The sequence below is a fragment of the Lactuca virosa genome, chromosome 1, assembly GCF_052849685.1.
Source record: "Lactuca virosa cultivar CGN04683 chromosome 1, Lactuca_virosa_CGN04683_v6, whole genome shotgun sequence".
NCBI classification, from domain to species: domain Eukaryota; kingdom Viridiplantae; phylum Streptophyta; class Magnoliopsida; order Asterales; family Asteraceae; genus Lactuca; species Lactuca virosa.
Genome location: NC_136426.1, coordinates 295620630 through 295643873, shown reverse-complemented (window position 1 = coordinate 295643873; position 23244 = coordinate 295620630). Strand labels below are relative to the sequence as shown.

The following is a 23244-nucleotide window of genomic DNA, read 5'->3' as shown; positions in this document are numbered from 1 at the left end:
ACTATGAGCTGAGATAGTTATCGTGAGAAGGAAGTCGGTGAAACATTTTCGGTTTGCATCGAGTAACCTTTGAGGATCATCTTTTGGGTCGGGAGCTGACTTGATGCTCGGTGTTTAAGGGGAGAATTGAGTGGAGGTCGGGGCTCATGTCTATAGATATCAGAGGATACTTCCATATGGGCATAATCTTTTCTTGTGTTGAGTTTGGGGTTCTTTCCTTCTGATGAGTTCTGATAGTTGTTCAGGCGGTGGGTCCTTTGGGGATTATGACCTTCTGTTCCTTTTTAGAATGCGATCGGGATCGATTAGAGAATTAGAATTGGGAGTGTGGTCTTAGAGTCTATTAGTCGATGGGCGATTAGAAGGTTGACGTTCTGCGAGGGTGGTATGACAGGGAGAAAGACCACTAGAGTTTCAAGTTCTGGAGAGTCAGATCGAGTATTTCAGCAGCAGTTGGGTTTGTCCTCGTTCAGGTGCTTTTGGATGCGATTGTTGTAGTATGTGGGGTCTTTCTAGTGGTGTTTCTCGGGTTTGGGTTCGATCTATGTGTTGATAAGGAGCGATTTCGATGGCGAAGTCTAATTCAAGTGGGGAAGAATTGTAACATCCTGTTTTAGATCGTCCGTGATTAGGGTTCGTGGGCTGCAACCCGGGCATGAGGAAGTCTCGGGGTTGCGACGAGTTGCTAGAAGCGTAGGGCATCTCGACACCTTTCCGGGGGTATGAGGTTCATTGGAATCAGAGTTATATCGAGGAAGCTATGGAAGTTTGAAGTTGTGGTAGGATGAGTCCCTTATTTGAGAAAGGTGGCAGCTAAGTACGCTGGGCGTACATGTGAGTACGCTTAGCGTACTCATGTGTGTGAAATTAAAGCGGAGTCACCCAATACGCTGGGCGTACCAGAGGGTACGCTGGGCGTACCAAGTCCAGAAAGAAACCCTAATATTTTGGAGTGCCCCTATTTAAGGAACATTATGTCTTCATATCCAGCCACCATTTCCAGATTTCAACTCTCTCAAAACCCTAATTCCCGTTCTTTGAGCTTGAGTGTCTATTGTGAGCTCTTATGTGTTCTTGTGGGATTTATGGGGGTGATGAAGGAGCATGGAAGAGAATAGAGTTGGAGTCCAGGCTTTGGATATGAGATTTTCTATGGATGGAGCATCATTTGAAGGTATAAAGCTCAAAGCTTTCCCATCCTTTTGATTTGTGCATGTTATGGTCCATTTTAGGGTTTTTGGTGCCAAAGCTTGAAGCTTGTTGAGTTGTTGCACTCTAGAGCCTAATGTTTGTCCCTTAGAATATTTCTAGTGGAGAGGATCCATAAAAATGAGGTCTTGGACGTTGGTATCAAGCCATGCAAGAGTTATGAGCTTTTTGAGATAAAAGAGTGGGTGTTTTGTGTGTTTGTGACCATATCAGCCATGAAAAGGCTTAAAGTCACTGACTTTATGGATTAAGGGCTATTAGGGAGCCCATATATGAGAAATGAGCTAAGGTCTTTGTTAGATGCATTTTATATGCATCTTTTAGCACAATTACCTACGTATTTCATTATAAAAAGTTAACTAATTCCCGATTATTCTTATGTATTTCGTGTTTCATGGTTATTTTGAAGAATGCCCGTACTGCTCATGTTTGTTATGACTTTTCAGGGCCATTTGGAGCACATGGATGATTGTGCAAGTTCGGGATGCGTTTGTGGATGCTTAGGAGCTTAATTGGAGTCTAGACCAAGGAAGGATGTTGGGAAATGATCGAGAACTACCTGGAAGGGGAATGACGAACAAAAAGAGCCAAAAGCCTCATTTGCGATCGCAAGTTATGTCTTTGCGATCGCAGGTTTGACCTTGCGATCGCAGGTTGCCATCGAGGTTCCAATGAGTCACAAAATGCAGCAGATGAGAAAAAAAGTGAACCTGCAATCAGGTTGTGCCTTTGGGATCGCAAGTTAGTCAAATTGTCTCAAAATAGCAACGTACTTCATTAAATAATCCCGTGACACGTTTTTGGGTGAGACCTACGATCACAGGTTGTCCCTTTGCGATCGCAGGTACGGCGTTTTGAAAGCTAAACGTATAAATACTGCCTGATACCCTTCCCGTAACCCTAATTAGCGATTCCTGGCGATTCAGAGGTTTTCAAGTGAAGAACGCAGATCCGAAGGAGACGATTCAATTCCAATTCATAGTTTAGTAAGATTTATCGTTTAGGTTCTATTTTCACTGTTTGTAATCCGTTTTTATCCATGTCAGGCTCAAAACTCAGATTTAAGTTTCGCAAGACATAACGTTTTCGTATGATTAATCGTTAGGCACTATGTTTGACTATGATTACTGTTTAGTTTGATCAGTTCTATTTAAATTGAATGTTTGATTTTGATTTCAGCATCTGTTGGCCACTTAAATTGTTTGTGAATCATTCTAGTCATCTAATTGTTTAGATCCATAATTGTCTAGATTAATTAGTAAAAAGTGACAAGTATTAGATTAATTCTGAGTTTAGGGTTAACTCTAATATGAAATGATCAAACAAGTTTTAACGCCTCCGAGCTTATGAGAGGTATTAAACTTTACTGGGAATTACACTGTATCTAATGCAACTTTTCTTTATTAGTCAAGAGCTTGTTTGGCTAATTTAGTAAAAAGTTAGATTTAATTCAAAGAGCTTATTTTGATTAAATGATTCTTGTAATAAAGGTCATTAGAGCTTGTTAATGAACCTTAGTACCAGTTTAAACAAGTGCATAGTTAAATATTATGTTGAAGGTGAATTATATGATTAGGGGAGTCACCGCGAAACTGGAATTGCTTTCTTATATTTGAATTTTCACCACTTTAAATTTAGTTATTCTTTTGTCATTTTCGATTTCTATTAGTTTAATTTTCAGAAATAAACCCCCCTTTTTTATGTTTATTGCATTCATCAAGAATTAGATCACACCTTACGCAAAGAGGTGTAAACATTAGGACGTGTCCCAGAGGATCCGACCCTGCTTACCTGTACTACCTGTTAGTGCAATAAAGCATTTTATTTATTATTTTTATTTGTTAAATCGTGCACGACAGCGGTCTTAACAAATTGGTGTCGTTGCCGGGGACACGGCAAAACACTAATAGTTTTATGCCAAGATCTTCACATACAGGTAATCTTATTTTTGATCTAGAGATTGAGAAGACTGCTAGGAAGCTAAAGAAGGAAGCAAAACTTCGAGGGCAACAAACAGGAACCTCAACCTCACCCATACCATAAGGCACTCCCTTGTGGAACGAACCTGAACACTCGTTTCAACCTTTCCCAAAAGCACCACCTACCTCACCCGTTAATAGCTCGTTCAAAACCTACTCCTCATCATCTTCAGAAAAACCCGAACTCACAGATTCTTCTGAAACCGAATCAGAATTCATCATGAGCGAAAACGTAGACGAAGCTAAAAAAACTCTCTGTGAGTGCGCAACACAAGAGGTTACCCAACAGCTGTTGTGTGTCACCTTTCTAGAAGCTCGAAATTTTGAGCTAAAATCCGGTTTAATCCATCTGCTGCCCCCATTTCGAGGCCTTGAGAATGAAGATCCTCATAAATTTCTCAAGGAATTCCATGTTGTCTGCTCTGGAATGAAACCCCATGGAGTTACTGAGGACCAAATCAAACTCAGGGGGTTTCCCTTCTCAGTTCAAGATGCAGCAAAAGAGTGGTTATATGATCTCCCATCTGGTTCAATAACAAGCTCGAATGAACTCGCCAAACTCTTCCTAGAAAAATATTTTCCCGAGGCAAAAGTGTCAAACCTACACAGAGAGATTTTGGGTATAAAGCAAGGCAAAAGAGAAGCTCTCCACACTTATTGGGAGCGATTCAAGAAGTTGTTAGCCCGATGCCCACAACATGGCATTAGTGATTATCAGTTGTATCAGTGTTTCTGCGAAGGATTGATACCTATGGAGAGGCGACTAATAAATGCATCTAGTGGAGGGTCACTTTCAGACATGACACCAACAGAGATCAGGGCATTAATAGTGAAGCTGGCTAATGAGTCAAAACATTCAGCAACTGAGGAAGAGTGGTACCCAGACCATCCCAGAGGAGTCAAGGAGATGAGCAACGCCCACCTGGAGTCCCAGATTTCAGAATTGACTAACGCTGTCATTTTGTTGACAAAAGAAAAAGGTGTAGAGCCAAAGGTCAAACCTTGCGGGATCTGCTGCAAAACTGGGCACCCAACCGATATGTGCCAAATACTTCAAGAAGATAATGAATCGGTGCAAGCTATGGGAGGATTTCAACAAAGGCCATTTGATTAACATCGCAACAACCAAGCTTGGGGAGGGCCTCAAAATAGCAATTTCCATCCAAGACCTCAATAGAACTTTCAGCAAAGAAACCAATATCAAGCTCCACCCGGGTTTCAGCAACCTTTTCAGCAAAATCAGCACCAAAGCAATTTTTAGCAACCACCTGTTCAGTCACAAGCTAGTAGTTCCAGCATGTCTTTGGAGGACATAGTTAAAAGTCTTGCAACCAGTACCCAAGCTTTCCAGAATGAAACAAAGTCTAGCATCAAAAATCTGGAGCAGCAGGTATCGCAACTCGCGAACTCCATGAGCAAATTAGAAGCACAAACACAAGGAAAATTCCCATCTCAGACTGAGAAGAACCCGAAGCACAATGCTTGTGCTGTCACCCTTAGAAGTGGTAAAAACTACAAAGGACCAGTTCAACAAGAAGACGAGGAAGAAGAGATCGTGGTTGAGCAAGAATCTGAGGCAACTGAAGAGGTGCAGAAAAAAGATGGACCTGCTGAAGCTGAAGTGAAAATTACCCCTCCTCATTTTCCCTCAAGACTGAAAAACACGAAAAAAGAAAAGGAAGATAATGAGATTATGGATTTCTTCAGAAAGGTTGAGGTAAATATTCCCCTTCTTGATGCAATTAAACAACTACCCCGATATGCTAAATTTTTAAAAGAGTTATGTACTTCAAAAAGAAAATTAAAAGGAAACGAAACAGTTAAAGTAAGCGAGAATGTTTCAGCTGTTTTACAAAAAAGGCTACCCCCAAAGTGTAAGGATCCAGGAGTATTTACTGTTCCTTGCAAGTTGGGGAACCTTTCAGTGCCAAAAGCTATGTTGGACTTAGGAGCTTCTATAAATGTTTTACCATATTCACTTTTTAAAACTATCGGGTTAGGGCCTTTAAAAAGAACAAGAGTTATCATTCAGTTAGCTGATCATTCTCTGGTGCACCCGAAAGGTGTACTGGAAGACGTTTTGGTTCAAGTGAATGAACTCATATTCCCAGCTGATTTCTATGTTTTGGATATGGGAGATGACGACTCACCAAACTCAGTTTCCATTCTTTTGGGGAGACCATTTTTAAAAACCGCCAGAACCAAAATAGATGTTTATGATGGTACCCTTTCAATGGAATTTGATGGTGAAGTTATCAACTTCAATATTTATGATGCCATGCGTTACCCGGATGATGTTTCAGCCCTTAATTTCATTGATGTAATTGAACCATTGTCTGCAGAATGTTTTGAGATTGCTAACCGTGAGTCACTAGCATTAGTGCTCCACATAAATTTGTCTATTAATGCAACTCAGGTTATATCAGAAAATTATGCGGTTAGTAGAGAAGTTCAAGATATGGCAGCTCATATGGACCAGCAGACGAAGTTGAGGTATGGTACCCAAACTCTTAAATTACAAATTTCTAACTCCAATCTTTTTCCTTCTGTAGTGCAAGCTCCCATCTTGGAGCTGAAGACACTTCCAGAACACCTAAAATATGCATATTTTGGAGAAAAAGAAACATTACCAGTTATCATATCCAACAAGCTGTCAGAAAAAGAAGAGTTCGAGCTGATCAGAATTTTGAAGGAGTATAAAACTGCAATTGGATGGACTATTGCAGACATTAAAGGACTCATCCCATCTCTATGCATGCACAAAATTCTGATGGAAGAAGATTATAAGCCATCGCGAGAGGCCCAACGCAGATTAAACCCACCATTGATGGAGGTGGTTAAAAAAGAAGTTATGAAGTTATTGGATGCTGGGATGATATACCCAATTTCTGACAGCAAGTGGGTTAGCCCAGTTCAAGTTGTTCCCAAGAAGGTCGGGGTGACAATGGTAGAGAACAAAGAAGGAGAGTTGGTTCCAACTCAGGTTCAGAACGGATGGCGTGTGTGTATTGACTACAGAAAACTAAACGCAGACACCCAGAAAGATCATTTTCCTCTCCCATTCATAGATCAAATGCTAGAGAGGCTTGCTGGAAAATCCCACCGCTGCTGGTTGGATGGATTTTCAAGTTTCCACCAGATTCCAGTTGCTCCAGAAGACCAGGAGAAAATGACTTTCACCTGCCCTTTCGGGACATTCTATAGGCGTATGCCATTCGGAATCTGCAATGCACCCGCTACCTTTCAAAGGTGTATGGTTAGTATATTTTCTAAGTATGTTGAAAATACCATAGAAGTCTTCATGGATGATTTTACCGTCTATGGAGACTCCTTTGATATTTGTTTAAAAAACCTCACAAAATTTTACAAAGATGTATAGAAACAGATCTGGTCTTAAATTTTGAAAAATGTCACTTTATGGTTGACCATGGTCTGATTCTTGGGCATATTGTTTCAAAAAGAGGTTTGGAAGTCGATAAAGCAAAAATAGATATTATAAAGAGCTTACCCTACCCGAAGAATGTTCGGGAAGTGCGTTCCTTTCTTAGCCATGAAGGGTTTTACAGGAGGTTTATAAAAGATTTTTCAAAGATAGCAGTTCCCATGTGCCAGCTGTTGCAAAAAGACGCTGAATTTGACTTCAATGAAGATTGAAAGAAAGCTTTTGATGTGCTGAAAAATCTTCTTACTTCCGCCCCCATCATTCAGCCCCCAGATTGGAGTTTACCATTCAAGATAATGTGTGACGCCAGTAACACTGCTGTTGGAGCTGTTCTAGGACAAAGAAAAGACCGGGTTCCCCACGTTATATATTATGCATCAAAGACTTTGGACAGCACCCAAGCAAATTACTCCACCACTGAAAAAGAGTAGTTGTCAATTGTTTTTGCATCAGAAAAATTCAGACAATATTTGTTGGGCACAAAAGTCATAATCTTTTCGGATCACGTAGCCATTCGGTACCTTCTTGCCAAAAAAGACTCAAAGCCAAGGTTGATTAGATGGATTTTGCTGCTATAGGAATTTGATATAGAGATTAGGGACAAAAGTGGGAGAGAAAATTTGGTAGCTGATCATTTGAGCCGACTCACCCCACCTGAAGACCCGACACTGATCCGCGAAACATTTCCTGAAGAGCATCTATTCGCTGTTCAGAACCCTCATTGGTTTGCTGATATTATGAACTACTTGGTCCCCAGGGAACTCCCTTCAGATCTTACCCGAGCCCAGAAAGATAAAATAAAGAAGGAGGCGAAAAGATATGTTTGGTAAGAGCCGTATCTATGGAAACACTGTGTTGATCAGGTGATTAGAAGATGTGTACCTCAAGATGAAGTCAAGTCAATCCTGAATTTCTGTCATTCAGAAGCTTGTGGAGGGCATTATGGTCCATAACGTACCGCACGCAAGCTCTTGGACAGCGGTCTTTATTGGCCTCATATTTTTCGTGACTCTTTTCTATTTTGCAAAACCTGTGAAAGATGTCAAATGACTGGGTCTTTGACATCTCGTAATCAAATGTCACTGACTCCGATCTTGGTATGTGAAATTTTTGACGTTTGGGGTATAGATTTCATGGGTCCGTTTCCGCCTTCTTTCGGGTTTCTATACATCTTACTTGCTGTGGATTATGTATCCAAATGGGTCGAGGCAAAAGCTACATGTACAGACGATGCCAAGGTTGTGGTTGATTTTGTCAAGACAAATATATTTGCTAGGTTTGGGATACCAAAGGCTATTATTAGTGATCGGGCACGCATTTCTGCAACCGCACCCTCGAAGCAATCCTCAAGAAATACGGTGTCACACATCGGGTATCCACAACATATCACCCGCAAACCAATGGGCAGGCTGAAGCTTCAAAAAGACAGATTAAGGGCATTATAGAGAAAACCATCAATCCAGTCAAGAAAGATTGGAGTATTCGATTGGATGATGCGTTATGGGCTCATCGGACAGCATACAAAACTTCTATTGGCATGTCACCATATAGAATTGTTTTTGGCAAACCTTGTCGATTACTGGTTGAATTGGAGCATCGAGCATATTGGGCTGTCAAAAAGTTGAATATGAGCATGGATGAAGCTGGGAAGAAAAGAAGATTGGATATTCAAGAGTTAGAAGAAATCAGGAATGATGTTTACGAGAACGAGGCAATCTATAAGGAGAAGACGAAAGCGTTACACGATAAGATGATCTCGCGAAAGGTATTCACTACCGGTCAAAAGGTACTCTTATATCACTCTCGTTTCAAACTTATTTCCGGTAAATTGAGGTCTCGTTGGGTGGGACCTTTTGTTGTTACTAACGTGTTTGATCAAGGTCCTATAGAAATTAAGAGTGAACAAACAGGAAAGATTTTTAAGGTAAATGGTCACCGTCTCAAACCATTTTACGAAGGGTTTCATGTTACAGATGAAGAAGTGGAGGTAGTCGAGGTCCCGACTTACTGCAATTGAGGAAACCAAGTAACAATGTCGAGCCAACGACAATAAAAACGGGCAGCTTACCGGGAGGCAACCCTGGCATTTGCTTTGGTTTTCGTTTTTGAAACTTCTTTTTAATTTTTGTGTGTTTTCAGCTACTTAGGTTGTTTCTTTTTAATTGAATTGTGTTTTTAAAATAAAAAGGAACAGAGAGATTTTGTAAAAAGTTGAAAAATAAGGTTTTGGTGGAACCTACGACCGCGAGTCCGTTCTTTGCGATCGCATGTTATACGGATTAGGGTCGCAGCACGAAGTCGAGGTTTTTTTGGGTCGTTTTTCACAAAAAAAGCAAACCTGCGATCGCAGGTATAGTCCTTACGATCGCAGGTTTGTATTTTTCTATATATATCGATCGCAAGCCTCATTTCTCACCACCACATTTCAAAAACACTCTCTGAAATCCTCTAATTTTCGAGTTCTTTCACCAACAAACACCCAAATCGCTTGATTTTCGTCCAAATCAAGAAAAAAAGGTATCAATCTTTTCTATTTTACTCCTACAACATCTTTACGGTAACGAAATCATGATTTAACGGTTAAAATTCTCCAAAATTTTCATTTTATTCATTTTTTCATTTGAATTTTTGTGAGTTTCTTTTTCAGATCTACACTCCGTTACTTACCCATAGGCCATGAAAAGTAGATATGTTTGTTCCCGACGCAATTTAGAAGAGATCCATCCAAATGGAATTTCAAAAATCAAAAAAAATTTTGGGCGAAAAATATACTGCTGCTCAGCGCACATGTAACTCCCCGATTCTCAAGTATTGCTTAAGTAAGAATTATTGGGGTTAAGCTCTACTTGACGAGTTGGTTGACCTACTCGTCGAGTAGTAGCTGGATGAGATCGCGAGTTAAGTGACTTACTCGACGAGTCCATATTGGGACTCGGCGAGTAGGAGCTGGCAGATGAAAAACTAAATCATGGGGTTTGCACCTCTATTTAAAGGAGCCTTATCCTCCTTTAGCCTCTTTGCAGTCTTTGAGAGCCCTTAAAACCCTAAATACGTGTGTGAGTGCCTTTGTGTCGTGTTTGAAGCTTGGAAAAGAGAATCTTGGAGGAAGAAAACTAAGAGTGCAAAGGAAATTGAAGCAAGGAAGGAGTGGGAAGCAGGATTTACCTCAGCTAGCATCCCTTGGAGGTATCAAAGTGCCATCCTTACTTCCCTTTTTCCCTTTTGTTGAGTTTCTAGGGCTTTTTATGGATTTTCAAGTTGGTATGATGAGCTATGGGCTAAATCTGAAGTTGTAACTTCAGATCTGGACCCTCCTTGGATTCTAGAAGCATAAAGTCACAGTCTTAGTTGTGATTAAGGTCCCTCTTGAGCATGAAGTTCCGTTAAGAGCTTAAAATAGACATTTAGAGCCTTTATGGCCATGCATGCACGTAAAGTTTGCAACTTTACGTGATAAGCATGCCCTAGAAGCTTGGATCTATGAGTTGGAGCCGTTGCATGGCTCAAAAATAAGTCTGTATGGAAAAAAGACTTAATGGACTTGGTGAGTCGCAAAGTAACTTGGCGAGTCACATGAAGATGGTCGTGAACTCGACGAGTTGATGAACAACTCGGCGAGTCCGATGAAGATCGTCATAAGACTCGACGAGTTGAAGAACAACTCGGCGAGTCGGATGAGTTTTCTCTTGGATATGTATGAGTGTGTATCCGTCGAGTTGTAAGGAGGGAACTCGACGGGTGGCCTTAAAGTTTGATCGAGAATCAAAGGAACTCGACGAGTCACTCCGATGACTCAACGAGATGGAATGTACTTTAGGGAACTCAACGAGTAGCCAAGGGTACTCGGCGAGTTAAGGTCAACATGGACTGTTGACCTTGACTGAGGACTTTGACTTTACCAGGGGTTGACTAGTGAGTTATGGAGTACCTTATAAGGTTAAGGACTTATGAGTATGATGTATTATAATAATAGGTGGTGGAGCTTGTGTCAAGTGATCCAAGAGTTGGAATTTACCTTTCGTGTCAACATCTGCGAGGTGAGTTATCCTCACTATATCGATAGGATCTACGACACCAAGGCCGGCCCTTTAGTTGTTATTGTTATGGTATGCTACATGTTGTTATGATCTGTTAGATTGGAATCGGGGTAGACAGTATGTTATGCTCTTATGATCCGTAGGGATTTGTATGTTATTGACCTGCTAGGTCGGTACTCTAGTTACATGAGAATTCTTTGATGATCAGTGTGACAGATATGTTTGATGTTTGTATATGCATGTATATGAAAGTATGCGCACATGGTTATTTGCTTGTGGTTGGGTTGAGGTGGTCCTGCTTTGTGCTGAAGGCCAATATACCCTATGAGCGGTCCAGGGAGACTGTAGGCCCACGTGGCGGACCAGTCATGCCGAAGGCTCGGGATAGATTCAAACAGACTGTAGGCCCGGTGGGGCGGTCTAGTCAGGCCGATGGCCCAATATGCATGTTGATTGATTGATTATTACTGATATGGTATTATCAGTATGGTATTGGTATTTTGGGGGTAGCTCACTAAGCCCTCGGGCTTACAGTTTTCAGTTTATTGTTTCAGGTACTTCAGGAGATCAGGGAAAGGCGAAGGCGTGACCGTACCGCTCCTCATCCTTATGTTATGGCTTTTGGGACACTCTGATGGAAAATGATTTGAAAACATTTTGTAAACAATGCTATTTGGTTTTTATTTATGATTGAAAAACTTTAAATTTGGCGTAAAATTTATGGATGTTACAGCACAGTCAGGTATTTTCGTTTTGCAACTGAAGTGGGGGTTGGGCGCATTTCTATGTTGATGATATTGTTAGGGCGGTGTGGTGATACTTGAGACAAATATAGGTAGGTGTGGAAGGTAGTATGGGCCCGTACTACTAAAAACACGGGACCCATACGCGTAGCAAGGAAATCACAACCCCTAGGGTTTTGGGTATTGGTCTCCCGACATTATGTTAGTTATCTGATGACTTGTATATATATTTCAGTATGGTGGTGACGAGACATGTTACTTCGGGATCCGGATCAGGATCGGGGTCAGGAGACAAAGGGTTGGAGGTGTCGGTAGCACCTGAGCCCGTGGTTCAGATAGGGACCGAGGATTTGGATGCCAGGATCCGGGAGATCATGCACGACGAGATTACTGTTGCTTTCCGAGCGCAGCTGCCAGAGATGTTTGGGTCGATTAAGACCGTGATGGTTGACTACTTTGATGAGTGATATGCAGCTCTAGTAGTGACAACTGCCGCTGCAGCCACTTCGGCTGTAACTTCTGCAGGGGTTGGAGGAGGAGTCAGCAGGGTTTTCCAGTACCGGGACTTCGATAATACGAAGCCCCCGACGTTTGATGGTACACAGGATGTGATTATGGCTATGAGGTGGTTATCTGACGTGGAGGGTTGTTTCTTCACGTGCTCATGTCCTGCTGACCAGAAGGTCAGGTGTGCCCTGAACCTGCTGAGGCTTGTGGCAAAGGACTGGTGGAGGCTGACGACTGGGTCGTATACTGATGATCAGCGGGCTGCTGTTACTTGGGAGCAGTTCAGAGATATGTTCTGCACCCTCTACGTTCCACGCGTTGAGCGGGAGCGGCTTGCGCAAGAGTTTTTGACATTGAGACAGGATGGGGAGTCTATGATGGAGATTACCCGTATGTTCATGGAGAGGGCTATGATTTGCCCGGAGTTTGCTTCAGAGCAGTCTCAGATGACTCGTTATCTGAGTATGCTCAAGACTGATATTTGACAGTTTGTGTCTACACAATGATGTGATACCCTCCTGGATCTTCAGGAAGCCGCGAGGCGGCGTGAGTTGGAGATAGAGCTGCAACTGAAGGAGCAGCGTCATGCACCAGCACAGTCTCAACCGGCACCTAAGCGGTCTAAGACCACAGATACACGGTCTGGGGGTCAGCAGAGCCGCACTTGTGGAAAGTGTGGCAGGGTTCATTCGGGAGTTTGTAGAGCAGGAGATGGGTGCCACAAATGTGGCAAGTAGGGGCATTATGCCAGGGACTGCCATCAGTCCGCCCCTCCAGCAGATATGAGGATTTGTTACCATTGTCATCAGGTTGGTCATGTGAAGACCAACTGTCCGCAGCTCGCCGCCAAACCGGCGCAGGGTTCCGCGCCCGCTACTGTGAGGATTGGAGATGGGAGGCCAGTCAAGGTGGAGCCTCCGAAGGCTCAGGGTCGCGCCTTCGAGCTCACGGCCGAGGAGGTCAAGTCAGCACCAGATGTGGTTGCTGGTACGTTTCCATTTTCTGTCTCAGTTATTGTATATGTGTTATGCTTATTGATTGTACCTGTGATTAGGTACGTTTTTAGTGAATTCTTTGCCCGCTTTGGTATTATTTGACTCGGGGGCGAGTCGGTCGTTTGTATCTCAGACCTTCTCTAGAGGGTTCAGTGTGCCTATAGATGATCTTGAGTGTCTGTTGCAATTTTCGATCACCAACGAGCACGGGGTTTCTGCTTCTTCGGTCTACCGGGGATGCGAGTTGGAGATTTTTAGGGTGTCCTTCCTGATAGATTTGATTCCTATCCCCATGGGGGAAGTGTGTGTGATTGTAGGGATAGATTGGCTTAGCCATTTTGGTGCCATGATCGACTGTGAGGGGCAGCGGGTGGTGGTTCGAACCCCAAGTGGGGGAGAACTTGTAGTATATGGTGAGGGCACCAGGTAGGGATCAGGGTTTTGTTCGGAAGCCAGGGCTCGGCAGTATATTCAGCATGGGTGTGCCGGTTATTTGGCGTATGTTGTAGATACGCGGGTTAGAGAGCAGCTCTCAGTTTCTGAGGTCCCGGTGGTGAGGGAGTTTGCTGACGTGTTTCTGGAAGAGTTACCCGGAGTGCCTTCGGAGAGGCAGGTTGAGTTCAGGATTGATCTAGTGCCTGGTGCGGACCCTATCGCTAAGGCGCCGTACCGACTGGCACCGCCAGAGATGCAGGAGTTGTCATCTCAATTGTAGGAACTGCTAGGTAAGCAGTTTATTCGTCCGAGTAGTTCACCCTGGGGAGCACCGATCCTTTTCGTCAGGAAGAAGGACGGTTCACACAGGATGTGAATTGACTATAGGGATCTGAACAAGTTAACGGTGAAGAACCGTTATCCACTACCGAGGATAGATGATCTTTTCGATCAGCTTCAGGGTGCATCTTGGTTTTCCAAGATTGATTTGAGATCAGGATATCACCAGGTTAGGGTGAGGGAGGAGGACGTGGAGAAGATCACGTTTCGGACTTGTTATGGTCATTACGAGTTCGTGGTGATGCCGTTTGGGCTCACCAACGCGCCAGCCGTGTTCATGGATCTAATGAACCGAGTCTGCAGACCGATGCTCGATCGCTCGGTCATTATGTTCATAGATGATATCTTGGTGTATTCCAAGACTCGAGAGCAGCATGAGGAGCATCTTAGGGAGCTGCTGGAGGTTCTGAGGCGAGAATGGTTGTATGCCAAGTTCTCGAAATGCAAGTTTTGGTTATGAGAGGTCCAGTTCCTCAGACATCTCGTTAACCAGGAGGGGATCTTGGTCGATCTGGCTAAGGTGGAGGCGGTTATGCAATGGGAGACTCCGAAATCTCCCTCGGACATCAGGAGTTTCTTGGGTTTAGCAGGGTATTATCGGAGATTCATTCGTGATTTCTCCAAGATTGTCGTGCCCCTCACTCGTCTAATGAGGAATGGGTGGATTTCTGGTGGGGCCCTGAGCAGCAGAGGGCATTTGAGACCCTTCGGCGATGTTTATGCTAGGCGCCGGTGTTGACACTCCCCGAGGGAGTTGAGGATTTTGTGGTATTTTGTGATGCGTCTATCACAGGCTTGGGGGCAGTCCTCATGCAGAGGGGACGAGTGATAGCCTACGCATCGCGGCAGCTGAAGCCGCATGAGACGAGATACCCTACACACGATCTTGTGTTGGGAGCGGTGGTTTTCGCTATCAAGATTTGGAGGCACTATTTGTACAGGGTTTGTTGTACTATATACACGGATCACAAGAGTTTGAGACATATCATGGATCAGCCGAACCTGAACATGAGGTAGCACAGGTGGCTGGATGTGGTCAAGGACTATGATTGTGAGATCCTTTACCATCCCGGTAAAGCGAACGTGGTTGCGGATGCTCTGAGCCGCAAGTTAGCTAGGTCCTCGACCCCAGCCAGGTGTATGAGGATAGCGGTGGATTCCCCGCTGGTGGGTTTGGTCAGGGATGCTCAGATTGAAGGCATGAGACCGGAGAACTGGAAGTTGGAGAGGATTAAGGGTGAAAGCGCCCAGTTTGTTCAGGATAGCCGCAGGTTGTTGACCCGTTACGGTCGGGTTTGGGTTCCGATGTCCGGAGGGGTCCGACAGACAGTGATGGAGGAGGCTCATAAGTCTCGTTTTTCGATTCACCCGGGAGCCACCAAGATGTACTGTGATTTGAGTTCGAGTTATTGGTGGCCTAGCATGAAGTGAGATATCACTTGGTTTGTTGAGAGGTGCTTGACCTGTAGGATGGTCAGATGGTCAAGGCCGAGCATCAGAGGCCGCATGGTAAGCTACAGCCTTTGGAGATTCCCATGTGGAAATGGGAATGGATCGCGATGGATTTCATCACTAAGTTGCCGAAAACGGCAAGGGGGTTCGCTGCTATATGGGTCATCGTGGATCGATTGACCTAGAGTGCCCATTTTCTAGCCATACGGGAGAGTTCGTCGGCAGAAAAGTTGGCCGACTTGTACGTCAGAGAGATTGTCTCTCCCCATGGGGTTCCAGTTTCTATCGTTTCCGATCGAGATGTCAGGTTTACTTCCCGTTTTTGGCAGAAGTTCCACGAGGAACTGGGTACGAGACTGCATTTTAGCACAGCGTTCCATCCGCAGACTGATGGGCAGAATGAGCGGACCATTCAGACCCTCGAGGATATGTTGAGGGCGTGCATCATTGATTTTGGTGGGAGTTGGGATTTCCACCTACCACTTGCAGAATTCGCCTACAACAACAGCTATCATTCCAGTATCGACGCCCCGCCTTTCGAGCTGTTGTATGGGCGGAAGTGCAGGACCCCAGTCTGCTGGGGTGAGGGTGGGCACAGGGTGATGGTTCGGTCTGAGGTAGTTCTGCAAACTACCGAGATGATACAGCAGATTAGACAGCGACTGCAGACCGCTCAGAGCCGGCAGAAAAGTTATGCCGACCGACGTCGATCTGAGCTGGAATTTCAGGTGGATGACATGGTTCTTCTGAAGTTCTCACCCTGGAAGGGTGTGATCCGCTTCAGGAAGAGGGGAAAATTGGGTCCGCGTTATATTGGGCCGTTCAGGATTGTTGCCAGAGTTGGCAGGGTGGCTTATAGGCTAGAGCTTCCGGAGGAGCTTAGCCGGATCCACAACACATTTCATGTTTTGCAATTGCGAAAATGTATTATGGACCAGGAGGCAGTGGTATCGTTGGATGACTTTCACGTCGATGAGCGCCTGAACTATGTGGAGAGGCCTGTGGCTATTTTGGAAAGGAAGAAGAAGATTCTGCGGAACAAGGAAATACATTTAATAAAGGTATAGTGGGAACATCGGAAGGGATCCGAGTGGACATGGGAGTCGGAGGCGGAGATGTGCGAGCATTACCCGGCATTGTTTATTCCAGCAGACTTCGAGGGCGAAGTCTAGTTCAAGTGGGGGAGAGTTTGACACCCCGATTCTCAGGTATTGCTTAAATAAGAATTATTGGGGTTAAGCTCTACTCAACGAGTTGGTTGACCTACTCGTCGAGTAGTAGCTGGATGAGATCGCGAGTTAAGTGACCTACTCGACGAGTCCATATTGGGACTCGGCAAGTAGGAGCTGGCAGATGAAACCCTAAATCCCAGGGTTTGCACCTCTATTTAAAGGAGCCTTAGCCTCCTATGGCCTCTTTTCAGTCTTTGAGAGCCCTTAAAACCCTAAATACATGTGTGAGTGCCTTTGTGTGGTGTTTGAAGCTTGGAAAAGAGAATCTTGGAGGAAGAAAGCTAAGAGTGCAAAGGAAATTGAAGCAAGGAACGAGTGGGAAGCAGGATTTACCTCAGCTAGCATCCCTGGGAGGTATCAAAGTGCCATCCTTACCTCCCTTTTCCCTTTTGTTGAGTTTCTAGGTCTTTTTATGGATTTTCAAGTTGGTATGATGAGCTATGGGCTAGATCTAAAGTTGTAACTTCAGATCTGGACCCTCCTTGGATTCTTGAAGCATAAAGTCGCAGTCTTGGTTGTGATTAAGGTCCCTCTTGAGCATGAAGTTCCATTAAGAGCTTAAAATAGACATTTAGAGCCTTTATAGCCATGCATGCACGTAAAGTTTGCAACTTTACGTGATAAGCATGCCCTAGAAGCTTGGATCTATAAGTTGGAGCCGTTGCATGGCTCAAAAATAAGTCTGTATGGAAAAAGGACTGAATGGACTCGGCGAGTCGCAAAGTGACTCGGCGAGTCACATGAAGATGGCTGTGAACTCGACGAGTTGATGAGCAACTCGGCGAGTCCGATGAAGATCGTCATAAGACTCGACGAGTTGAAGAACAACTCGACGAGTCGGATGAGTTTTCTCTTGGATATGTATGAGTGTGTATCCGTCGAGTTGCAAGGAGGGAACTCGACGGGTGGCCTTAAAGTTTGATCGAGAATCAAAGGAACTCGACGAGTCACTCCGATGACTCGACGAGCTGGAATGTACTTCAGGGAACTCGGCGAGTAGCCAAGGGTACTCGGCGAGTTAAGGTCAACATGGACTGTTGACCTTGACTGAGGACTTTGACTTTGACCAGGGGTTGACTAGTGGGTTATGGAGTACCTTATAAGGTTAAGGACTTATGAGTATGATGTACTATGATAATAGGTGGTGGATCCTGTCGACATATGCGAGGTGAGTTATCCTCACTATATCGATAGGATCTACGGCACCAAGGCTGGCCCTTTAGTTGTTATTGTTATGGTATGCTACATGTGGTTATGATCTGTTAGATCAGAATCGGGGTAGACAGTATGTTATGCTCTTATGATCCGTAGGGATTGGTATGTTAGTGACCTGCTAGGTCGGTACTCTAGTTACGGGAGAATTCTTTGATTGATGATCAGTGTGACAGATATGTTTGATGTTTGTATATGCCTGTATATGATAGTATGCGCACATGGTTATTTGCTTGTGGTTGGGTTGAGGCGGTCCTACTTTGTGCTGAAGGCCAATATACCCTAGGGGTGAGCATTTGGACTGGTGGACCGGACTGGAACTGACCCTTTTTTTGAACCCCCGGGCCGGTTCTCGGTTCTAAGATTTCTATCCGGTCCGGTCCGGTTTTTTTCCTGGTTTGGTCCGGTTTTTACCGAGTTTAGAACCGGTTGGACATGTAATCTGTGACGTTTTTTAAACACCCATAACGCATTCGTTTGAAGTCGGATTGACCTCCGGTATTTTCCAACATTTAGTTTACAGTTTGTAGATGAATTTAGACTATAATTTTGTTTATTTTGATATTATATTTACTGAGTTACAATCCTTCAAAGTAGAGCTATCAAAGCTGAAAAAATTCAGCTTTTCAGCAAGATTTTGTAATCTGTGACGTTTTTTAAACACCCATAACTCATTCGTTTTAAGTCGGATTGACCTCTGGTTTTTTCCAACATTTAGTTTAAAGTTTGTAGACGAATTTAGACTATAATTGTGTTTATTTTGGTATTGTATTCACTTATTTACAATCCTTCAAAGTACAACTATCAAAGCTGAAAAAATTCAGCTTTTCAGCAAGATTTTGTAATCTGTGATGTTTTTTAAACACCCATAACTCATTCTTTTTAAGTCGGATTGATCTCTGGTTTTTTCCAACATTTAGTTTGCAGTCTGTAAATGAATTTAGACTATAATTTGGTTTATTTTGGTATTATATTCACTGAGCTACAATCCTTCAAAGTAGAGCTATCAAAGCTGAAAAAATTCAGCTTTTCAGCAAGATTTTGTAATATGTGACGTTTTTTAAACACCCATAACTCATTCGTTTTAAGTCGGATTGACCTCCGGTTTTTTCCAAAATTTAGTTTTTAGTTTATTTTGGTATTATATTCACTGAGTTACAATCCTTCAAAGTAGAGCTATCAAAGCTAAAAAGATTCAGCTTTTGAGTGGAAGATTAGATTATGAGTTTATGAAGTTTGTTAGTTTGATTGATTTTAAAGTTTAAATTATATTTTTGTTGTTACGGTAATACTTTTGTATGTTTGTCTTAAAATTTTATAACTTTTGTTGGTGAACTTGATTTATATGTTAGTTGTTTTTATTTGGAAAATTAATTTTTGTAAGTTATAATATTATACATCAATGTAGATTAGTTATGCATGAAACGAAAACGTATAAATTTTGCAAGTTATAATATTATATATCAATGTAGATTATTTATACTCTATGCAATTAAAGTTATACCGGTCCAAACGGGTCCAAAAACCGAAAAACCCGAACCTGGACCCGGACCCGGACACGGACACGGACACGACTCATCGGGTCCGGTCCATGGTCCACAAAATTCTCCATAACCGGTCCGGTCCAAGAGCCGGTCCGGTCCGGTCTAAATGCTCACCCCTAATATACCCTATGAGCGGTCTGGGGAGACTGTAGGCCCACGTGGCGGACCAGTCATGCCGAAGGCTCAGGATAGATTCAGACAGACTGTAGGCCCGGTAGGGCGGTCCAGCCAGGCCGATGGCCCAGTATGCATGTTGATTGATTAATTATTACTGATATGGTATTGTCAGTGTGGTATTGGTATTTTGGGGGTAGCTCACTAAGCCATCGGGCTTACAGTTTTCAGTTTATTGTTTCAGGTACTTCAGGAGATCAGGGAAAGGCGAAGGCGTGACCATACCGCTCCTCATCCTTATGTTATGGATTTTGGGACACTCTGATGGAAAATGATTTGAAAACATTTTGTAAACAATGCTATTTGGTTTTTATTTATGATTGAAAAAGTTTAAATTTGGCGTAAAATTTATGGATGTTACAGCACAGTCAGGTATTTTCGTTTTGGAACTGAAATTTTTGTTTTTGTCATATATTTGTGCGGGCTTGCGTATCCGCTTGGGAGTAGTTAGACATAATTACTTTTTCTTGATTTCCACTTTTAGCTGGAACTTGTGCCTGCCTTGTCCCATTTTTTTTGTGACCTGACAAAATGCCCCCAAGAAATTCCCGTTCACGTAGACAGGTTGACACCTCAGACCCGTCATACACTGTCCAGGTGGACAATGTTACTGTGGATTTAGGTTCACAGGCCGCACTTGACTGTTACCAGCGACTTCTCGACCGCGAGATTTTGCCACAGGTCTGGGCCCCTAGCCGCACCTTAATGCAGGAACTCCATATTTATGATGGTGTTCGCACTCTTTTCGCCAACATTGGCTGGGAGCGCTTATTATCTGCAGATTTTTGCACTTGTCCATTGTTGACTCAAGAGTTTTTAGTCACGCTTAGTGACATAAATTATGAGGGAAACATAGCTTTTCGTATTTTTAGCACCCCTTACACTCTTCATGTGGACCAGTTATGTGCTATCTTCCATACCCCTATCACTAGTTTATCCCAACCCACAGCCGCCTTTGACGTACGCGAGTTTTGGTACTCCATTACTGGTGTAGAGTCTTATGCTTCAGCCTCATCCGTACAAACTAGCATCATGCACCCTATTCTCAAAATTGCATTGAAAATTATATGCAATATCATTTATGTACAGATTGAGACTACGAAAGCCGGCAAAGCCGAGCTTTTTCTTTTGTGGTGCATGATCACCGGGTCATACCGTCCACATTTTAGTGATGTTATCATTAGACGGTTCCATAGAGTTATAGCTCTTCGCACTGGCGGTGCAATTCGCTGTGGTGGTTTGACTTCTGTCATTGCCTGCTCCCTCGTGCCGCAATCTCCTCCGTAGTACACCTTCTTTACAGGTGATTCTTTTCGTCTGACCCTGCAGAACTTTCGGGCTATGGACATGCTTCGTACTGCCCCAGGTGGGTGTGCTTGGATGCGGGGTCGCTCCACGTATTTCAAGGTCACTGGACCTGATGTCATCGCTCTCGCTGACCCCATTAGCGAGACCGTGTGGGTGCTTCCTTCGAACATCCCACCATCTCCTCGCCCACGTAGGGCACAGCAGGCCCAGCGCCCACAGTCTGATTGACCGTCTTCATCCACTCAGCACCCATATTACATAGACGTCACACCTATATCCTCTAGCTCGCCTGATCCTATGCAGACTGACTTTCACGATCAGCCCCCACTCACCCATCCATCTCACCCTCACCCCGACTCTCCCTTCACTTACCAGCATTATCTTGACCTCCGTCGGGATATTGCTTCCCTTCAGTAGACGATGACTGGTCTTCGCCTTGATAATCAACAATATAACACTCAGGTCACCGACTATCGTGACGAACTCTTAGGTCTTCACGACGATTTCTTCCACTCCTCCCTAAGCATTGAGGATAATGCTTAATTTGACGCTTGGGGAGGGGTTTTCTTATCTTTTTGTAAAAAGTTTTTATTTTGTCATTTTTATTATCTTAAAATTAAAATTAAAAATCCAGAAAAATTAGAAAACTTAAAAATCCAAAAAGATTTTTCATTTATGTTTCTTTTATTTGTCATTTTATTTCTTCTTAGTTTTTTAAAAAAATATTTTCGTTTTGTTGCATTTTGCATTCAAAAAAAAATTTACGAGATGATGACACTCTTTACATACGATAGCTCCATGAAGTGGGATATTGAGAATTGAAAATGAAAAAAATCCGAAGCGACTTGATTGTTATTGAAAGTGTAGAATCAGCTGTCATAACCAGGGGACCCAAGACATCGAGTTTCGAGACCCCGGCCTTAGATTAAAAAAAATGGCATATTGAAACATTTTTTGGGCGGTAATAATAGCTTTAGGATGATTTGCTTATTAATGTTTAAAAATAATCTTTATCGGCAACTCTGAACCCACAAAACATGGCCCTATTTGTTGACACGCATTACCCTTGCGGTAACAGAGAGCTTAAGTATCAGATCCACACAGTCAAAATGACGAAAGGGTACAACGTTATATCTAGTACCCAAATCAAAGAATTTCAAGCGCTCAATTGAAGAAACTTCAAGAAATTCCAAAAAAAGAGAGAGATTGAAGAAATCAAGCTCAAAACGAAGTGTAAATCAAAGTTCAATCAAGTTAGAATCCGTTCCAAAGTTACATCTGGCGGATAAAGAACTGTGTGATATGATACTTGTGGCTCTTAAAAAAAGTGAAATCATAGAGCTCGGGCTCCTACGGGGGTTGGCCGTTGCTGCTTCGGCGAAAGCTGATTTGGTCGTGCGGGTTCTTAAGGATGCGTTGATTCTGATTCTTGGCCATCTAGTCTTAAGGACATGAGATCCAGTCTATGTTATTTTTGCTTATACAGCTAATTAAGGTATAAAGTTTAAATAAAACTAGAGTTGGATTATTGGGTTACACCGTTTTGTGGTCTTCGTTACTTTGGGAGTCTATGATACATGAAAGGTAGCAGGATGGTTGCTTTGGTGTTAGTGATTGGAGCCCATTATCGATGTAAAGTCTAATCGTAAAAAAAGAAGCATGTTTCGTTTTAAGTTGTTCGTTTCTCATTTGCATACTATTTTAGTTCATTGTTCATCTTTGCATGCATGTTTTATGTTTAGCTTTGGTAGTTCTTATTATTTAGGTTTTCGTTTTTTTTTAGTTTTAGTTAACGTGTGTCTAGGTTGTCTGGTTATTTCCTTTAGCCCTAATTCCGTTTCCAAAGTTATCGTTTCCTTACTTAAGGGCAAGTAAGGTCTAAGCTTGGGGAGGTTTGTTAGATGCATTTTATATGCATCTTTTAGCACAATTTCCTATGTATTTCATTATAAAAAGTTAACTAATTCCCGATTATTCTTATGTATTTCGTGTTTCATAGTTATTTTGAAGAATTCCTGTACTGCTCATGTTTGTTATGACTTTTTAGGGCCATTTGGAGCACATGGATGATTGTGCAAGTTCGGGATGCATTTGTGGATGCTTAGGAGCTTAATTAGAGTCTAGACCAAGGAAGGATGCTGGGAAATGATCGAGAACTACTTGGAAGGGGAACGATGAACAGAAAGAGCCAAAAGCCTCATTTGCGATCGCAAGTTATGTCTTTGCGATCGCAGGTTTGACCTTGCGATCGCAGGTTAGGTCGCAAGTTGCCATCGAGGTTCCAACGAGTCACAAAATTCACCAGATGAGAAAAAAGAGAACCTGCGATCGGAGGTTGTGCCTTTGCGATCGGAGGTTGTGCCTTTGCGATCGCAGGTTGGTCAAATTGTCTCAAAATAGCAATGTACTTCATTAAATAATCCCGTGACACGTTTTTGGGTGATACCTGCGATTGCAGGTACGACGTTTTGACAGCTAGATGTATAAATACTGCCTGATACCCTTCCAGTAACCCTGATTGGCGATTCCTGGCGATTCAGAGGCGATTTTCAGAGGTTTTCAAGTGAAGAACACAGATCTGAAGGAGACGATTCAATTCCAATTCATAGTTTAGTAAGATTTATCGTTTAGGTTCT

The 23244-nt window shown here is 43.1% G+C and overlaps 1 protein-coding gene across 1 annotated transcript; it reads left to right on the top strand.

Moving 5' to 3' along the window:
* The first annotated feature begins 4485 nt into the window (after window positions 1–4485).
* Window positions 4486–8647, top strand: LOC145130612 (uncharacterized). The gene is made up of 2 exons (XM_079065390.1): window positions 4486–6444; window positions 8039–8647. The coding sequence occupies exons 1-2, from the start codon at window positions 4486–4488 to the stop codon at window positions 8645–8647; spliced, it is 2568 nt and encodes an 855-aa protein (XP_078921516.1).
* The last annotated feature ends 14597 nt before the right edge of the window (window positions 8648–23244 follow it).